This window comes from Sciurus vulgaris (assembly GCF_902686455.1).
Source record: "Sciurus vulgaris genome assembly, chromosome: 3".
NCBI classification, from domain to species: Eukaryota; Metazoa; Chordata; class Mammalia; order Rodentia; family Sciuridae; genus Sciurus; species Sciurus vulgaris.
The window spans coordinates 63434835-63455786 of record NC_136463.1 but is presented as its reverse complement, the minus strand read 5'-3'; the positions used below and the strand labels follow the sequence as shown (position 1 = coordinate 63455786).

At 38.3% G+C, this 20952-nt stretch overlaps 1 protein-coding gene across 1 annotated transcript in view; it reads left to right on the top strand.

Moving 5' to 3' along the window:
- RPA1 (replication protein A1) overlaps positions 1-20634 on the top strand; it is a 47858-nt gene extending 27224 nt beyond the window's left edge. The window contains 14 exon segments of the mRNA XM_079130854.1: positions 904-996; positions 3472-3604; positions 4951-5053; positions 6401-6469; positions 6620-6812; positions 6963-7102; positions 7470-7618; positions 10002-10134; positions 12158-12292; positions 12294-12311; positions 12313-12336; positions 13914-14021; positions 18152-18238; positions 19684-20634. Of these exon segments, the coding sequence (XP_078986980.1) occupies positions 904-996; positions 3472-3604; positions 4951-5053; positions 6401-6469; positions 6620-6812; positions 6963-7102; positions 7470-7618; positions 10002-10134; positions 12158-12292; positions 12294-12311; positions 12313-12336; positions 13914-14021; positions 18152-18238; positions 19684-19788 (1490 nt within the window). The 3' untranslated portion in view covers positions 19789-20634.
- Positions 20635-20952: the final 318 nt, after the last annotated feature.

Here is a 20952-nt window from a genome sequence, read left to right as displayed (position 1 = left end):
ATGTTTTAGGATACTCTAGGACATTTTTCTGAGCTGCTCTTGTGTGCTGCAAGCACTTTTGGGGAGCAGTCCAGATGAGTTTGACTTCTATATTGAAACCAATTACAAAGGAAAAATCAAATTCCATAAATCTAATACTTTAAAACACAGGGCGTGTTTTACAATTTTAACATTCTTCAAATCTGTAGACATTTGTATAAAGGGCAAGGGGCAAATTCTTATTTTCTGCTTGGGGAATATGTTCATTTCCCCTCCTCTCCTTTTAATCTTCCTATTTCCTTGACTCAACTGCTTCTGAGCTCCATTCTCATCTCTCCCTGCTGTGACAGTTCACTAGCACTTCACGGTACCTAAGACTCTTTCAACTCTTATTTTCTGCCAACTGTCAATTGTGAAACAAGGTTGCTTTGGGAGAGAAAGGGTAGAGTCCTTTCTGAATGTCTCTTTTTCCTTTGAAGCAGGAGCACTTCAGAGACAATTGAACTGCTTTTAGGTTTTCCTACCACCCAGCCTTCTCTTCTGATAGATCCTGCCATGAACACACAGTTCTGTTGATGACATCTATTTGTTGCTATGGAAATAGTGGTAGTGTCATAGATTCAGCCCACTAACTTTACTGCAGGTTCTTGCAGAAGTGGGCAAGGCTTTAGAGGAAAATTTCATTAAAACTGAAAACTATGAATTATGAGCAGTTGAAGGGTAAATGGAGCCAACCTTCTCTATAAGGAAAACAAAAAGTGAACCGTAGCAAATTCACCACATGTAGTTGAATGCCCCAGCATGAATTCTGACCTATAAGAAATAAAAAATTTACACTCTCCTGGAGTATTTTTTTATACTTAAATTTAAATCTCTTAGCTCAAATTATTTGCACTAAAATGGCCTTTCCCTTTTGAATTTCAGGACATGGGCAGCAGCAAGTAGTTCCTTCTCCCGTCTCAGCAGTCAATCCACCAACCAGCAAACCCCAACAACAGAATGGGAGCTCAGGAGTGGGTAAGATTGCTATGTGTTGGACATGTGTTGGTTGTGTATGTAAGGTTTTTTAATGTCTTAAAATTTACTCCGGACTAAAGGGAATTTTTCAAATGCCATTCACGACAGAGTTGCAAAGAATAATTGCAGTTCTTATTATAGAGCGTGTGGTTGAAAAAAAATGAAAGTCTTTTAAAGATACTTAACAATATGCCTTTTCTTCTCAGAATCATATACCCTTCTCAGCTACGTTCATCTAGTGGTTTCTCACATCTTTATGTTTGACATACTCGGCCTGTGAATTTGTAAACCTTTTAAATTCTCACCTTTTAATGATCTAGGATCCACTTATTAAATTTGGCTTGTCTCTCTCCAAGTTTCTCACTTTGGGCTCTCCTGAGTATTTGTTGTTTGCTTGAAGACAAAATCATTTATATTGGTCATAGGTTCTGTGTGTCAGACTCATGAATGAGAAATAATTTTTCCTTTTAACTTTCATTTCATCTAGTCCTGAGAGGCCCTGATGGAATCATTTTGTTTATTGTCTGGCCTTTGTTTTAGGTACCACTTGCTCTGGAAGTCAACAGTGAGACTTAACACTTTGTAGAATGTAGTTGGATTTATTTTTAGAAGTTCGTTTTTCTGTCACAACATCGCCTACACCTCTTCCTTTCTTGCCTTCCACTATTAGTTTATATTTTTCAATGCAGGGTTCTAAGAAAAGCAGGGTTAAGACGTCATGATGTTTCTGTGAAACTTTTAGGACATGTGACTTTTCCCCTTTGGTCTTTTTTGTTTTTATCTATCTTGTAATATCTGTGTATCTCTCATCAATCCATTTCCTGTTATGAGTGAATCTACTTAAACACAGCTCTCAAATTATGTGCTATTAAAGGGGTAGTGGAATAGATATCCAAAATGCTAAATAACAAAAAAATCCTCTACATTATTTTTTCTTTCTTCTCCCTTAGACTGAAATAAGTAGTATATTATTTTTTTCTTTCTTCTCCCTATGTAGATTCACCTTTCCATTTGTCTATTGTTGAATTACACTGAAATTTATTTTTAAAGATAATATAATGTTCCTTACATTGGATAGTGAAAGAAAATGGACTGCATGTGTACTGAAAATTGGGTGGGAAAAAAAATTGGATGGATGGATGCTTGTATGTGTGATAAAATTGTGTATTTTATATTATGTATGTATATACACACACATATATTCTACCAAGTGTATGTGTGTTTCCTAGCATCATCTTAAGGTCATTATGACTCTGTGTGTGTGTGTGTGTGTGTGTGTGTGTGTGTGTGTGTGTGTGTGTGTGTCTTGACTCCCCAATTAGAATAGGAAATTTTAGGATCTGGGAAACTCCTGTGTGTATTTCTCACTAAGTGCTACAAATATGTAGAATGTGCATGCTGCAGAAATTCAGTAAATAAATGGTGGATTTATATTTTTAGCCAAATTCTATTCCAAAGAAACATTTTGGTGTAAAATGTAGGAAATCATTGAACTAAGTTAGATTTTCTGAATAGGAGGTTGAAGCTTTAGAGATGCAATGTGCATATAAAAGAACTCATCTACTGATACTGCAGGACAGCCACACAGGCTTAGGCAGGGCATCACAGTACCACTCACCTCCGTTGCTTATTTATTTCGTGGTACTCAACCCAAGAGTGCTCTATCACTGAGCTACATCCCCAACCCTTTTAATTCAGTTTTTTTTATTTTGTGATGGGATCTTGAACTTGCACTTGGTAGTCCTCCTACCTCAACCTCCTGAGTCACTAGGATTACAAGCATGTGCCACCCACTTACATATCTTGACCAAAACCTGATTCTTGCCTTTTGCTCCTAACTAAATACCATCCTATAGACTCTTCCATCCTGTGGTGGTGTTTTAAACTGATGCATTTGTGATAAGTGTCCTTCACCTCCCATGTTTGTCCTCTAGATTCCTTTTCTCCTAGACTTTTTTTTTTTTTTTTTTTTTTTTTTTTTTTTTTGATGCTGGAGATCAAAACTGTTGCCTGTCACATGCTGGACAGGTACATGCCCTATTAGTGTACTATATCCTTAGCCACTGCTTTTTTTTTTTTTTTTTTTTTTTTTTTTTTTTTTTTTTTCCTCTTTTTTCTTTTTTTCTTATGAGACTAATGACTTATCATTAGTTTTCCAAGTCAAGAAAGTTGATTTTCTTCTCTGGCCCATTATCTTGCCCATTGATGCAAGGGAAAATTTTGTGGATGCATTACCATTATTATCTTAATCTCAGGGCTTAAGTCAGCAAATGGATTCCTGAACTACTATATGCCCATCCTTCCTTCCACTTGTCTTTTCTGGTCTTTTGTTTTAGTCTGTCTGATTGAATATCTCTCAAACACTGTAAAGGAAAAACTTTGCCTTTAATTTTGTATGATTTCACAATGGCTTACCAGCAATAAGAATTATTATAAAACTTTATTTGAATAACTTTTTTGTGTTTGTTTGTAAAGGTTCCACTGCACCTAAGGCTTTTGGTGCCTCAAAGACTTTTGGAAAACCTGGAGGAACCAGCCTATCACATCCTTCTGGGGGGACACAATCCAAAGTGGTACCCATCGCCAGCCTCACTCCTTACCAGTCCAAGTGAGTTGGTGCATAGGTAAAGTACAGAATGTACTTACAAAATGGTATAGGAAGTTATAGTGAGCTCTAGTGTGACATAGGTGTGAACAGAGTCACCACATGTAGAGCGGGTTCCTTTATTCTGTGGGAGCAGATTATGAATTATAACAACCTTTAGCTCTCCTATCAAAAAGAATGGCAAAAACAGCAATCTGCCATAGCCTGAGGGGTTTCATTCATTTTCGAAGAATTTGAAATTAAAAATATTTACTGCTTAAAGAATTGATCATTAGGTTTAGGAATAAAAATAAATGTGCTAATTCAGAAGGCATTTCATCCCATATAAGTAGGTGACTTTGGGTCTAAAAATTATTACTATAATTTAGTTTGGCTAAGATAATTTATTTGTATTAATCACATAAATATACCCTGAACATGTGTTTGTTTTGTGTGACTTTTTTTCCATTAAAAATTAACTACAGCATTGAAAATTAGTTCTTTTTCCAGAATTCTTTCAGATATACTTTTATTTATTCAGTATTTGATGATATAAATAATTTCCCCTGTGAAATTATAAGTAAGGAACCCAGTATGCCCAGCATCTGCTTTTAAGGATGGTTTCTAGGCTTGGGTCTTGTTTCTTGGGCCCCTTCCTTCCTTCCTTCCTTTTTTGTTCATCCCAGAAGTAGTGATGGAACCCAAGGGTACTCCACCAATGAACTGTACCCCATCCCTTTTTGTTTTTTTTATTTTGAGACAGAGTCTCACTAAGTTAGGGGACTGATCTTGAATTTCTTATCTTCTTCCTTCAGTTTCCTGAGTTGCTAGGATTATGGAAATGTGCCAACATGCCCAGCTTAATGGCCTTTATCAAGGTCATATAGCTTCAGTGTGTTTTCTTTTGGTGGTCCACAGACACAGTGTTCTGTAGCTTGTGTTTATACTTGGTATGCATTAGAAATGATACAGGAGTTTGATACCAGTTATATCAGTTCCCAAAACTGAAAATAGTGGCAAAATGTAATTGCTGGTATTACTGCATTTTTAAGCTTAGATCCTTCCATTAAGGGGAGATTGTTGCCTTGGTGATGGCTTTTGGAGAAGGGAGAAAGTTTATACATTTACTTACTTGACAGAAGAATGAGTTAGTGTTAAATCACCTTGTATGTTTTACTCTTTGCCTGTCCTGTAAACTGTCAAATCTGTATGTCATCATGGGGTTTTAATTAGCTGGATTAAAGTACACCTGACATTGACAAATGGAATATGCATAAGATAAGACCATAGGAAGATGGTTTCTTACTTAATCTTTATTCCAAGTTAAAAATACTTGGAATAAACACTAATGTGACCTGTTTGGTTTTTAGGTGGACTATTTGTGCTCGTGTTACCAACAAAAGTCAGATCCGTACCTGGAGCAATTCTCGAGGAGAAGGGAAACTTTTCTCTATAGAACTAGTTGATGAAAGTGTGAGTATATGCCAGGTGTATCCAAGGCTCAGCTCTGCTGGCCTATGTGGTGGAGATGTGGTTTTGCTTCTTTGATGCTATCTGGGGTAGAGGGTTAAAGGTCATAAATAAAATCCTTGAACTTAAAGGAAAGCATTTGTTGTGGTAGAAATTAGTTTTCGAAATGTGTAAGTTGCCTCATGGGTAGAAGAAACCTGAGATGCTCTGTCTGATTTGTGGAGGCTTAGTTGAAGCCCTAGAATATGATATCTGCTAATGAGCAAAGTAGAGCTTTGACCCCCAACAGAAGGCAGACAATAGCCACCTTGTACAGTGAATGGTTTGTGAGAAATGGGTTCTGACTGGGGAGATTTTCTATATGCTTTATTTAAATGAAACAGAACCCTGGTGGTAAGACAAAAATTGCTAAGCCATGGAATCTTGAGTTTTGAAACTGTTTTGTCCATAGTTTGTTTATGATTGTAAAATTGGACTTTTAAGTATTCTTTTCAGACTGCTGCATATTTTGTATTTGCTTGAACCCACAAAAGTGAGGGAAAAGAATAATTTATATTTTTCTCTTATATGGAAGATGGTGTAATTATTATCAAAACCTAATTTTCTACAGATGTTCCTCTAATTGGCAGTTGACTAAAATTTGAGCATTTATTTATTATTTATTTATTTATTTATTTATTTATTTATTTTTCTTGGTGGTACTGGGGACCAAACTTATGGGCAACTCTGCCACTGAGCTATATTCCCAGCTTTATTTTGAGGCAAGTTCTCACTACATAGCCCAACCTGGCCTTAAACTTGTAATCCTCCTGCCTCAGCCTCCCGAGCAGCTGGGATTACAGGCATGCTCCACTGTGCCTAGCCATCTGTGACATTTTGATTGACTGAAATATAAAAGTGAAAATCAAATCATAAGCAACTTGGAAACATCTCTTGAGTGACATTTTTTCAGTGACTCCTAAATGTGAAGTAATTCATCACCTAGGTTGTAAGCATGAGAAGCTGCTGAATCATCCGGGTATAGCACCCTTCCTGTGGGCTTCGATCGTGTCATTTAGTATGTAAAATGTGTTTATTGTCAGAATATTAAACTTGTTTTTAAGTTTCTAACTTGAGGTTAGTAAAGCATGATTGCCAGATCAGTTAGTTCAACTCTTGTTTTATTAGCTGACAGCTTGAGTCTGACTGTACGATGTGGGTTTCTGGTATCTGCAACCATTTCAGTGGTCTACTTTGTGTTTGTGCCACTGCTCAAAGGTGTCATCTTGATGCTAAAGTGGCCTGCCTTTTCATTGGTTGAACTTAGTGTCGAACACCACGATCCTAAACTGCCCTCATTTACTTCTACAGGGTGAAATCAGAGCTACTGCTTTCAATGAGCAAGTGGACAAGTTCTTTCCCCTTATTGAAGTTAACAAGGTATGAAAGCGTTGATTTAGTATTGACACAGTTCGGTGGTTCTGTGAGAACAAGGGGGCTCCCCGTCATTGGAGGGTTTGTGGTGGTAAAGGGTTTTTATGTCCAGTTTGATGAATAATCTTGTATTTAGTGACTTGGCTTCTTTTACAGGTGTATTATTTCTCAAAAGGCACCCTGAAGATTGCTAACAAACAATTCTCTGCTGTTAAAAATGACTATGAGATGACTTTCAATAATGAGACTTCTGTCATGCCCTGTGAAGATGACCACCATTTACCTACGGTTCAGTTTGATTTCACAGGGATCAGTGATTTAGAGAACAAGCCTAAAGACTCACTTGTAGGTAAGTCCAAGTTTGAGAAAAAGAGTGGTGATGATTAGTTTTATTTGCAGTGTATGGGGAAGTGAAAGACTTAAGATATTGTCATTGAGCCTTTGTTCATGTTGTAATGGGAACCTTGACCTCTTCTAAAACTTTGTTTATGTGCTTTAGACATAATTGGTATCTGCAAGAGCTATGAAGATGCTACTAAAATCACAATAAAGTCTAACAACAGAGAAGTTTCTAAAAGAAGTATCTATTTAATGGACATGTCAGGGAAAGTGGTGAATGCTACTCTGTGGGGAGAAGATGTAAGTACTTGGCACTGAGCAGAAAGATCCACAGGTGGACTGTCTTCTATCAGTTGTGGGGCTTTGGCCATGGGGCTGTCAAAGAGTTTGTACCTTTGAGCAATTATTTGAAATCCTTTCTTTTACATTTGTGTAATGTGCTGTGATTTCAGGTTTCTGTGGTTAAAGTGTTCTTTCATTTAACTCTAGGAAAGTAGTGATAGATTAGTTTTCATGTATCTCTGAGCAGATTTGTGTGTGTGAGGTCTATCTTGTATAGACTCTGTTTACATTGATTATATTCACTCTACTATTGACTGTTTTCCATAAAATATACTGTGTTCTTCTTGCCGGTGATATTTGTGCACATTTGGTGTTCATTTTGCAGGCTGACAAGTTTGATGGTTCTAGACAGCCCGTGATGGCGATTAAAGGAGCCAGAGTTTCCGATTTTGGTGGACGGAGCCTTTCCGTATTGTCTTCAAGCACTATCATTGTGAATCCTGACATCCCAGAGGCCTATAAGCTTCGTGGTTGGTAGGTTTTTGTGGGACTAAACCAAGATGAATTATTTAGCCCAGGCTTTGAGAAGAACTGGTTACTATCAGTATGTGAGTTCTTTGCCAAACAGAAGTTCTTTGCCAAACTGCTACATTACTAAATGTAGCAGTTTCCATATTTCTTGAAGGTATTATCCCTTTTGAGGGGATGACTTTAAAGTCCTTAAACTGAAAAGTTCATAATCCCATGACAAACCTGGACAGTCCAAGGAGGCAGTTAGAATGTGAGTGTTACAGGATGGAGGTCACTCCATCCTGCCAGAAAAAGGTATAACCAGACTGTAGCCACGGTGTGGGGAAGGACTGTGCACGGAGGGCATCTTTCACTTCTGGGTGTGAGCTACGGGTGTCTGGTGTGGTAGGAGAACGGGCTTTCTTACTCTGGAGTCTCTGGTGCCAGTCACATCTTCTGGTGTGTATTATTTGGACTCTGGTAAAGCATGGTGGAAACGGTGGGCTTTTTGTTATTCCCAAAGCACTCAAGGGATAAGGAGAGCCTGTTAAAATCTCACAATATCTAGCTCTTTAAGACATTAAGTAAGACTCTACTTTAAAAAAAGCACCTCACCCTGAAACATGGTGTGCAAGAATTGATGCAGTCAGGGAAAGCACTTTAACTAACCCAGGCTTAAATAATTTGTATAGCTAGTCACAGGGGCATGTGTGTCAGGTTCCAGCTGTCTTAGGGTTTAAGTAACTCCAGAACTAGCATATATTTCATACTCCTCACTTTGTTTTGAGTCTAATGTGAACCAGTAGTGCTAGTATTTAAATAGTTTCATGCAGTGTATTTGGAGTGTTTATGTATGTTACTTTAGCCATCCCCTAATACAGTCCACATATATCTATTTAACTATTCTGGTAGCTGGCATTGTATTATAAGGCAGAGCCCATTATAGTATGACTAGAAATAACCACAGCTTTGGTTTGTTCTTGTTGCTTGATATGCTTTCCAGCTCTGGAGTTCGACCCCAGGTTAATTGTGTGCCCACATTTAAGGTGTTCATATTTCACTTGTCAATAACTGTGATCCCTGGCAACATAAAAAGACATGGCTGTCCCCAGAACAAAATAACTTGGCATTGATCAAAGAGAAGTTCAGTGCACATACTCCACATAGGCAAGGATTAGTGATGTTTAGATCTTGACTCTAACAAAGTGGAATTTTTATTGTAAGAAGGACTGCCTCTCTCCTTGCTCTGTTGACTCCTGATGAGCTGTCTTGGTGGCAAATGTCTCCTTGGAGTTTTCGAAACCGTAAACTTGTGTAGCTAGTAGTGATGAAGCTAATTTATGGACCTTGCTGTGCCTCTGTTGACGGATTTAGCTGCTTACCTGACAGAATGAGAAGGCAATTGTCTGCAGCTTAGGGCAACATCCGTTCTGTAAGATGGTCTCTTTTAGGGAACCTGTTCCTTATGTGGTTAGCTTTTAGTTATTCTCCTTTTGGATCATGTTGGGCATGTTTTCAATCTCAGACTGCCATAGGTGTGTTCCAGAACCACCTTCTACCTGGTTTCCTTTCCTTCATATCAACTAATAGGTGGTTAGGAAGTATAATCAATTTTAATAATGATTCAATACAAATTAAGTTTATTATTGGCATAAGTAAAACAACACTAACAAAGTGACTTCAAAAAAGGAGATAATGCCTTCTGTTAGGTTACTTTGGGTTTTAAAATTGTTGAGACTCTATCAGGCTTTATAAGTTATTCACCATAGGAATATTTTTTGGCTAACCTCTTCCAACATGTTAACTGCCTCTTTTCATACTAATACATTTCAGTGATGATAAAAATGCATCTGCCAGCCATGGTGCCCGTCTAAACCCAATGATTCAAGAGGCTGAGGCAGGAAGATCTCAAGCTCAAAACCAGCCTCAACAATTTAGGGGAGACCCTGTCTCAAAATAAAAAAATGAACTGGGGATGCCACTCAGTGTGATAAAGCACCTCTGAGTTCCATCTTCATCTGCCAACTGAGATGAGCATTAGTATTAGTAGCCCAAAGGACTGTACCAGAGCTCCACATTATTACTTTTTCTTTTTGATTTTCCCAGTTTCTGTTTTGAGGCCTCAGCACAGTCACTATTGATAGGCATGACTAGTTTAGAAAGAGGGTCTGTGGTACTTTGGCACTGTTTGTCTTGACCACTGGGGGGCATCAAACTAAATGAGATAATAAAGGACATTTTATTTCTTCAGTAGACTTAGGGTATAGTAGAAGATACTGACTTCAGCCCATATGATCATGACTGATGTGAAAGTTGGGTGGCGGGCAGAGAGTTTGTATGTGGTATATAGAAACAGCTAGCACATTTGAGACGTACATAAAGTGCCTGCCCTTGTTTATTTTTTCAGGTTTGACTCAGAAGGACAAGCCTTAGATGGTGTTTCCATCTCTGATCTGAAGAGTGGAGGAGTAGGAGGAGGCAACACCAACTGGAAAACCTTATATGAGGTTAAATCAGAGAATCTGGGCCAAGGTGACAAGGTATCTTGTGTTCCTCACTTTTTTCACAAAAACATAGCAAGTGTGTACAAAGAGATGAGTTTTAAAACTGGTTTGTTTTTAAATCTGGTTTCTGATCAGAGCCATAATTCTTACCCAGGGCTCTGCCTAGAGGGTGACACAATGGTTGAGAGTCACCACCAGAGCGAAGGGGCTGTGCTTACAGATGGGAATATGTTTTAGCCCTCTGGTATGTTGAGGCAGAAAATGTGAAAACCTCTTAGATCTTGAAGAAGTGTTAATGACCAGCTTTGTATAATAATATGAACTGACTTCAGATCCTTATCATTTCTTATTGTTCCTGAAAATCAAAGTGTCACATATCACGGAGACATTTTTTAAACAGAGCATTAGTCAGACTCACAGTCAAGTGTTCGGCAGTTCCCAAGTGCTTTAACCTCTCATCCGGGTTGCCAGTGTACCCTGAGAGAACTGGCTCTGGTATTTGACTTCATTGTAGCTTTCCTTTCAAGGTTTATACTTGAGGACCCTTGTCCCATCTTGATCTAACCTGTTGTCAGTAGTTCAGTATTTAAATCATTTAGTTCTCTTTTATGCTTCCCTAAATAGCAATCCCTGCTCCTTTCTTGTCATCATAAACAATATAGGTGTTAGTCCTCATTGTCTCCTTTCAATGTAGATACCATCCATCATTTTCATCAATAGCAACTTATGATGCTGTTACATAACATCTTGATAATGAAACATTGGACAAATCTGTGTTGTCCTTTCATAGGAACAACCGTTCTTCTGGTTCTCCTGTCACCCAAATTCTTGCTCAATCTAAAGGTAGACAGTATGTAATAAGAAATCAGGCATATATAGTACCTGTCTGTACCTAGACTTCCAGGTTGTGCTTTGAATCTGGACCTAACCCAAAAATATAGAAAACCTCATGCATGCTGGGCATGTGTTCTACTGCTCAGCTAAATCTGAGCCTTAGAACCATCTAAACTGGGTACTAGCCCCAGCTCATCCACGTTGTGATGTCTTTTTTGTCTGAGATATCAGAAAGCCCTAGTGATGCTAACCTGACTCTGAATTCAGGGTACACCCAGAGGGAACTGCTTCCTGCCAGTACTAAACACAAATCAAAAAATTATTCATCTGAGATCCTCTGTGGGGGTGCTAAAAGACAAATACCAACAAAAAGCCCCCAAACACGACTTATCCCTTATTAGATTTACTGATGATTTCTCCACTTAGAAGGCACAGCTTTTAGACGTTGGTATTTTTGTATTCTACTGAATTTGATGATTTGGACCAGGGATTGGTTGGCAAACAAGGCCATGGGCCATGTCTAGCCTATCACCTGTTATAAACGAAGTTTTATTGGAACATAGCCACATGCTTCCATCTGCATGTTATCTGTGGGTGTTCTTGCCCCACAATAGCAGGATTGAGTAGTTGCAATAGACTGTGTTACTGAATGGCTCATTAGGCCTAAAATATTTACTGTCCAGCTTTTAGCAGAAAAAGCTTGCATTATCCCTGGCTAGACAAAGATAAAGGTGATTCTAGGCCCTAGAAATCACTATCCTTGATTTTCATGTGGGAGGAATGGTTAATCATAGCTGCTTTAGATTTTTATGATCTATATTATTCTGTATTTCCTAGATTTGTGGCCTCTGGTGGGTCAGAGGATCAGGAGGAACAAGTTTTATCTTGCCTATAGTCTTTAAAGATGTAAACAACGTCAATTTTAATTAATTGAGTCTAATTTAGAATTTATTCTTACGTTGATAAGGAATGATATGCTTTAGAACTTGGCTTACTACCTTTGTGGGTTTTGTAAGTAGTACAAATTATTTCTGACACTACAGAGTGCATGATTCTTTGTATTCACTTTACAGAGTGCATGATTCTTTGTATTCACTTTGTGAGCTTGAGAATTAGAGTACATGTAAATACTTACCACTTATATATAAACTTTGAGCTGCCATTGAGTCCAATCCTGAATGTAGGCTTGGTGCTCAGTGTTTCATGTCATTATTTTCTTCTGAAGGCAGACTATTTTAGCTCTGTGGCAACAGTGGTGTATCTTCGCAAAGAGAACTGTATGTACCAGGCTTGCCCAACTCAGGACTGCAACAAGAAAGTGATTGACCAACAGAATGGATTGTACCGCTGTGAAAAGTGTTGACAGTGAATTTGCCAATTTTTAAATACCGCATGATCTTGTCGGTAGCTAGAAATGGGTAGATGCAGAAGCACTGTGGTATTTATTGAGTCACTACACGTGTCAGGCACTGTGGATACAACAGCAGAAACAAGAATGTTCGTGGTAGGAAGCTTGCAGATGAGTAAGTGCTGAAGAGCTTATTACTGTTCTATAAATAAGGAAGGAAGGGCCTTTCACTCAACTGAATAGCAGTCTGTTTTCTGCTACTAAAAGCTTTTTTTTAATGCCAGAAAGTTACGTTGAGATGCCCTGGCTGATTTCAGTCTTCTGTGCATTGTCACACAACTACAGTATTGGTGGCAGTCACTGCTAACAGTTATGAAGATGTATTAATTTGAAATGGCACTTTGGAGAGAGGTAATTGTACTTATTACAGCCAGTGCCTATATTTAGTTTTTTTTCTCTTAGGCATACTCTGTTCCTCTAGCCATGGTAGAGCTGACTTCAGAGGAATGTGACCACATGCTCATGTGGGATTGTTGCTTTTTTGTATTGTAAAGATTGTCATTTCTTTTTCATGATAGTAACTAAATGGTTAAAGATACAAGGAAACAGTCATTCTTGCATTTTTCTACACAATGATTTGGCCAGTAAATATATCAGAAGCCCTTAAAAAAATTTGTATTCCTACTGGGAAGCTGGAGGCTAAGGCAGGAAGATTGCAAGTTTGAGGCCAGCCTTGGTAGCATAGCAAGAACCTTTCTCAGAATTTTAAAAAAAATGAAAAGGACGGGGACATGGTTCATAGGGCCAGGTTTCAGTCTCCAGCCAACACAAGGAAAAAAAATAAAAATAAAAAAAACAACTTTAGTTCATAGCCCCATTGCATCTGGAGGTGAGTTTAGCTGAGCTCAGTCCCCACTGAGCTCTGAAATCACATATCCATAGCCTACATATTAAACTTCTGCTGTATCTTTCATAGTTTTTAGAAGGAATGTAGTACAGGTGCCCCTCAGCTTAAATGGATTATATCCTGATAAACTCTTGGTAAGTGGAAAATATTCTAAATTGAAAATTCATTCACTATACCTACCAAACATCATAGCTTAGCCTTATCTACCTTAAACATGCTCTGAACATTTTTAATAGCCTGTGGCTGGGCAAAACCATGCAAAACAAAGCCTTTTTTTTCCCCCCAATTGATTGATGAAGATTGAACCCAGGGGTGCTGAGCTACTTCCCAGCCCTTTTTATTTTTTATTTTGAGGCAGGGTTTTGCTAAGTTGCTAAGGCTGGCCTTAAACCTGTGACCCTCCTGCCTCAACCTCCCAAGTTGCTGGGGCAACAGGTATACATCACTACACCCAGCTTATAAAACCTGTTTTGTGATAAAGTCTTGAATCTCATGTAATTTATTGTATACTGTACTGAATGTGATAAACAATTATTGAATGGTTATGATTTTGCATATAAGGTGAAAATTTGTTAAGTCAAATCACCCTAAGTTGACAACCACATGTATGTGTAATGATAATATTTTTTTCCCTTGGAAATTATTTTAATGAGTGGAAAAAATTACTCTCATTCTCACTGTGTCTTTATTACTTCTTTGTTGAAATAATAGAGTTATGTTTTTTAGGCAAATATTGCAGATTTTCAAGAAAATCAGTGGGTGACTTGTTTCCAGGAGTCTGCTGAAGCTATCCTCGGACAAAACACTGCTTATCTTGGGGAATTAAAAGAGAAGGTTAGCTGTGTATTTTATTACAGCTGTAATAGTTCTCGTAACAGTGAGCATTATTTTGCTATTATTTTTTGGTGTGCTTCTTTTGGGTATTGTATATCATTTCTTAGTCTGACACTGATTTGTGATCACATCTGATTTTTGTCTAATTTTGCCCATTTTGGATGGGCATAACAATGAGGTAATGAAATAAGATATATAAAAAAAGCTTTAAAAATAAAGCACATTTTTTTGGGGGGATACTGGGGATTGAACACAGAGGCACTTAACCACTGACCCACATTCCCAGCCCTTTTTATTATTAACTTTGAGGCAGAGTCTAAGTTGCTTAGGGTCCCATTAAATTGCTGAGGCTGGCTTTGAACTTGTCATCTTCCTGTCCCAGCCTCCCAAATCACTGGGATTACAGGCGTGTGCCACTCGGCCTGACAAAATAAAGCACTTTTAAGTATAAAACACCTGTTTATTCCATAGAGAGAGTGTATGCTTTCGATCACTCAAGTTTGGATTGTATTCTTCTAAATAACCCAAAGTTTAGGTGTGCCTTTTTAATATAATAAATACCTTCCAGAGTCAAATTCTCTTTTAAATGCACATGTGAGGTGCTTGCTATTTCAGATCATCAGATACAGTTCTTATGAGGCGATTTTCTTTCATAAGATGACTTTACCCATTTTATTTTTATAAATTGAATTTTTACATATTAGGATTATTTAGTGCAGAGAATAGACTACTGATTATGCTAAACTTAGGAAAGTAAGTTGCTCACATATAACATAGAAGACCAATAAAACCTGTATTTTCTAGGCCATGAAAATTGGTATCCATCTATAAATGTGTGTTTCCCACCACCCCCCGTAACATTTCCTCCAAATTGGAATACTTATAAAGGTCACAAAGAAAAAAAGAATTTGCCTTTTTTTTTTTTTTTTCTTTCTGTCCTTGGTTCTATTTGATTCTGTCCCCACTTCTATTTTAAATTGTCCATGAGATCTCTGAAAATAGTCACAAGTTCTTTTAATGTACATGTTGAAAGCCTTGGAACAAACTTTTTTTTTTTTGGTCATGTGATACTTTTCAAAAAGTCTATGATATAGCTGCCTCACTTTCACAATAGCTTGATTGTTGGAACCACCTAGATGACCTTCAGTTGCTGCATGGATAAAGATAATGTGGTATATATACACAGTGGGAATTCTTCTGAATCATAAAGAAGAATAAAATTATGTCATTTGCTGGTAAATTGATGGAGTTGAAAATATCATGCTAAGAGAAATAAAGCCAAACCCACCAAAAAAACCAAAGGCCAAATGTTTTTATGATAATGGATGATGATACATAAGGTGGAGGGTGGCAGGGGGGAACAAGAGAAGAATGGAGGAACTTTGGATGGTGTAGAAGAAAACAGGGTGGGAGAGGGTGGGGGAAGGAAAGATAGTAGACTGAGACAGACATTATTACCTATGTATGTGTATGATTATGTGAATGGTGTGAATCTACATTGTGCACAACCATAGAATGAAAAGTTTGTACCCATTTGTGTACAATGAATCAAAATGCAGTCTGTAAAAATTAAAAAAAGTGTATGATAAAGCTATAATTAGTTTTATATAAAGTTATGTTTATTCTATGCATTTTTATATAAAATATATTCTCTATTCTCTTGCTTTACTAGAAGCAACAAGTTCTTTTACAAAAATAACTGAGGGCTGTGAATAAAGCTCAGTTGGTAGAGTGCTTCCCTCGTAAGTACAAGGCCCTGGGTTCAATCCCCTGCACCGCAAAAAAAAAAAAAAAAAAAAATGGAATTGACCTTGAAGTGTGATAGTGTCTTTTATGTATTTCATCTGGTCCTTTATTTTCATATCAGATTTTAAGGCTTAAGTCAGCCTTTTAGGATTTTGTACGAGCTTATTATATTTGACTATTTTTACTGCTGGTGAATAGGACATATAGAAACTCTTCCCTCAGGAAGCATAGTGGCTTTTTTTTTTTTTTTTCCTTGTGGTATTGGGGATGGAACTGTGACCTCATGCATGCTAGGCAAGTGCTCTACCACTGAGCTATACCCCCAGCCTTTTTTATTTCTGAAACAGGGTCTCACTAAGTTACCCAGGCTGTCCTGGAACATGCAGTCCTCCTGCCTCAACCTCTTGAGTTGCTGGGATTACAAGTTCCACAGGGTCCATGTAACACAAAGCCTCTTTTCCCCCCGATTGATTGATGAAGATTGAATCCAGGGGTGCTGAGCTACATCCCAGCCCTGTTTATTTTTTATTTTGAAGCAGGGTTTTGATAAAATATCTGACACTGTCCTATATCCTTTACATGCATTGTCTCACTTGATCCTTAAAGTACCCCACGTCAGAACTGATGTTGCTCCCATTTTGCCAATGAAAAATGCAGGCTTGCTGAGATTGAGTCTCTGACTTGAAAGTCATATGCATTCATGCTTTCCCTAATCTGGAAGAATAATGGCAGCTAGTATAATTTTCTTAGGTTTAACACATTGTTTTATTACATGTTGAAAACCTGGAGAATGGCTTTTTTTTTTTTTTTTTTTTTTTTTTTTTTGGTCAAAAAGCATTTACAAAAAGAAGTCCATATGATAAAACCATTTTCATGTTCTTTATGGCTTGCAAATTACTTTTCTTATAGGAACTGTTAGTTTTATATGTAAAGTTATTATGTTTATTTTATGCATTTTTGCATACCAGAATTTTTTTCAAATACAAAAACTTAAGTAGTATTGAAGAATGCAAACAAGAAAGGACTGCTTTTAGACATTCCTGGACCTTTGCCCGTTCTTGTCCATATGTACTTACCAAATCAGTATTTATCAATACAGAGGCTGAAATAAAGAAATATATGACAACTTGAACTTACATTTTCTGAGTGTTTTCCCGCCTGATTTTCTCTTTTTTTTTTTTTTTTTTTTTGATAGTACTGGGAACTGAACCCAGGGTGTTGTACCACTGGATTACATCCCCAGCCCTTTTATTTCTAATTTTGAGACAGGGCATCTCTAAGTTGCACAGGCTGGCCTTGAACTTGAGATCCTCCTGCCTCCGTCTCCTGAGTGTCTGGGATTGTAGGTGTGCTCCACCATCCAACTTTCTCACCCAATTCTTAATTCATAATGAAGGTTCTTGGCCTCATTAATTCCATCAAAAACATTTGAAGTCTTAGAAATGTGTTTTCTAGGAGTATTTTTAATTTTTCATATGTGGTAAAATACACATAATGTAAAATTTACCATTATAACCATTTTGAAACGTAATTAACTGGCACTATCTGTATTCACATTGTTGAATACTATCATCACCATCCATCTCCAGAACATTTCTGTCTTATAAACTAAACTCTGTGCCCATTAAACACTAGCTCCCCATTCCCTACTTCTGGACCCAGCACCTAGCAACCATCATTCTGCTTCTGTGAATTTGATAACAGTCAGTATTTGAAATTCAACCAACCAGAGATCAAAAATATTTTTTCGAAAGAAAAATTTCGTCTGATCTGAACACATATATTTTCTTGTCATTATTTGAACAATGCAGTATAAAGCTATTTACATAGTGTTTACATTGTATCAGGTATTAGAAGTGATCTAGAGGTGGTTTAAAGTGTATGGGAGGATGTGTGTAGGTTCTTTGCAAATACTATGCCATTTTATGTAAGAAACTTGGGTGTCCTTCAGTATTTGTTTGAGGGGAGGTCATGGAACTAAGAAGGGAGACTGGTACTCTAGAGCGTTAACATTTTTAATAAATTCTACTTAAATAGTTTTATGTGATGCAACATCACTTGTAAGTCATTTTTTGGTAATTTCAAGCCAACGGGGATGATAATTTTCTCAATGTCTTCAAAAGGTGTGGTGGCACATACCTGTAATCCCAGCTACTTACAGGGGTGAGGCAGGAGGATGGGAAATTTAAAACCAGTCTGGGAAACTTTTTATTGAAAAATAAAAAGCCTGAGGATGTAATTCAGTGATAGAGCACCTTCCTAGCATGTGCAGGAGCCTGGGTTTAGTCCCTGGCACCACACACACACACACACACACACACAGAGTCTTATACAAGTAATCCAGTAGTTTCCATATGTAGTTTTTTATGTTTGTTTTTTTACAGAATGAGCAGGCATTTGAAGAAGTTTTCCAGAATGCCAACTTTCGATCTTTCACATTCAGAATCAGGGTCAAACTCGAAACCTACAATGTAAGTAAGGTCACCAGAGACAAGAGGGTTTATGGGAGAAGTGACTGTTGCCTACTGAATACCAGACCCAGTGCTGAGCACCCTGTGTTCATTACTTGAATCTTCCTTGCATTGAGGCACTCTGACCCCATTTTCAGCTGAAACAGACCTAGGCTCAATGTCTTATCTAAACACCTCGGCGGGGAAATGCTATAATGGCCTTTTCCATTAAAACCTGGGTTTTTGTTCGGTTCGTTTTTTTGTTTGTGTACTGATAAAAAATGGTGATGTTGTATACTAGACTCACAGCTCCTGTGAGTTTAATCAATATATGAAACAAAGACCACATGTAGTTAAAATTACCTTGAAAATTCCTTTAATTGCCCATGTGCTATGGTTGTGTAGCATAATAAGCAGCTTTTACTGAGCACTGTCTGACACTGTCCTACATCCTTTACATGTATTATCTCACTTGATCCTTCTAGTACCCCCTGTGTCAGAGCTGCTGTTGCCCCCATTTTGCCAGTGAAAAATGCAGGCATGCTGAGATTGAGTCTCTGACCTGAAAGTCTCATGCTAGCAAGCAACAGACCTGAGATTCCAAACCTGAACTGTTTGGCTTCCAAGTTTTGCTCCTAACCATTTTTGTAAATATCAGTATATTTAGAATTACTGAGCACTTGGAAGTGTGAGAGCCACTGGCTGGACCATGCAACCTCTGGGCACCACCCTGTTCTGCCTCTAAAGGCACCATTCGGTCCCTGGAGATAAATGTATAAGTGAGAAGGGGAGAAGTCTACCAATCTCTGCCAGCTGCAGGGTTTAACTCATTCTGTATATTGAGACTTTGTGTGAGATGTGTTTGTTATTGTAAGCATTAAATGAGATAGGTGCCAGATAACAGTATGCTATGATGTGAAGGAGTGGATTAGGCTAAGGAGGGATTTTTAGGGGCACCTAAGTCCCCTCCTGCTGTGGACAAGGAAAGTGAAGTACAGAGAGGTTGTCTTGATCAGAGCTGCGACAGGGCCACTTCCTCTGTTACAGGTGCTTTTTCTTTGACAACAGCTCAGCTTTTCTTGAGGTGAAAATCAGCTTTCAAAACAGTGACTTTGGGCAAGTCCACTTATCCTCTCAGGGCTTCTATTCACCCCTCTGTAAAAAGAATAAAGACTAGGAATGCTCCTCAAAGTCCCTTCAGTTAGACTGAGGTCTCTGTGTGTTGAGAGCCTGAGGATAGGAAGGAAAGGGCCTGCACAAAGCAGGGATCTGGCCACTGTCCCAGCCCTGAGAATTTTGGGCCAGGCTCTCACTCAGTGTTTTCTTTGTGGGAATTACTGAACTCTGAATCAGTGTGTCTGTTTCCTCCTGCTGGCCTTGTTGAAATCACTGAAGCAAAGCGGGTTATCACCACTGCGCCATGCCGGGGCTTCTATCACTCACAAACTGCTTTTCCCATTTCAAAGGATGAGTCTCGAATTAAGGCCACCGTGATGGATGTGAAGCCCGTGGACTACAGAGACTATGGCAGAAGACTGATCATGAACATCAGGAGAAACGCAGCAATGTAGGAGAGCAGTGCTGATTGGGCAGAAGTTCGAAATCGGCTAAAATCTCTTCCTGTCCCCACCTGACAGAGTGTAGAGCACCTCTGTGGTGGACTGGCAGTTTCCCCGCTAAGCACCTCTTGGGACCCAGGCAAAGGACAAAGTGCTTAGAGGGCTTTAGTGTAAACCATCAGACCCAGGGGTCAGCGGCAGGTATTATAGCCCCAGTCCCTCCCTCTGACTTCAGGCTTTTGTTGATTTTATTAAAAGTTCACTATCTTCAAGCAACAATTATGTTACACGTGATTGACCGTAACTCGGCAAACAGTGAAATAAATTATGTCACTCAAGTTTTGCTTCTCCAGTGGTGACACCTTCAACTTGGGTTCCTCCTGGGGTGGGGAGCTAGGAAGTGGTGGTTTGGAACCCAGGCATTGAGTCAGTGTGTCTTCCTGGAATTCAAAGCCTCTCTGGAGGTGCCACCTCGTCATTAAAGCTTGAAATGGCAGTAGGGTAGAATTATTAATCAAAGGCATATCTTTATATCTGAAGACTATCCTTCCTTCAGGGTTTAATAGATTTAATAGACTGCGTCAGATGGGTCTGATATTAATCAAAATTGTTTCTTCTGAGGATGGCTGATAAGCATTGACTTGCTGTCCCCTAGGGACATCCAGGCAACTACAAAGCATTGCTAGAGTTTTCACTTCAATTAATGTTGCATTTGCTTGGTGAACGTACACTGTCTACCTGTACATATTTCTTGTGTTCGTGTGTTTCACTTCTTGATTAAAGCTATGTTAAACAGAATTTTGAAGAGAAAAGCCTTTTGTTTCCCTTACTTTGTTTTAATAAACAGTATATTCTTTGCATGTGAATCCTACTTTCTTTGAATGCAAAGCATTCTTATAACTGGAAAGCAATTAATTAGCCTTCATAATAAATGTTCACTTGGGAGAGATGTTAACTCATTACAAACTCAGAGATTAGTCCAAGGCCTGGAGATCATTCTTCCTAATGTTTGCAACCCCGAAATGCATCTTTAAAAGAATGAAAACACAAAAAAGAAAAGCCATTGTGCCTAAGAATGCTGATGATCTGGCACTTTGGGATTTTATTGATGTTTACACAGCAGTCTAACACCAACCAGGCTTTGAAATGTGTGCAGACAGTGAGCCAGTAAGAAAA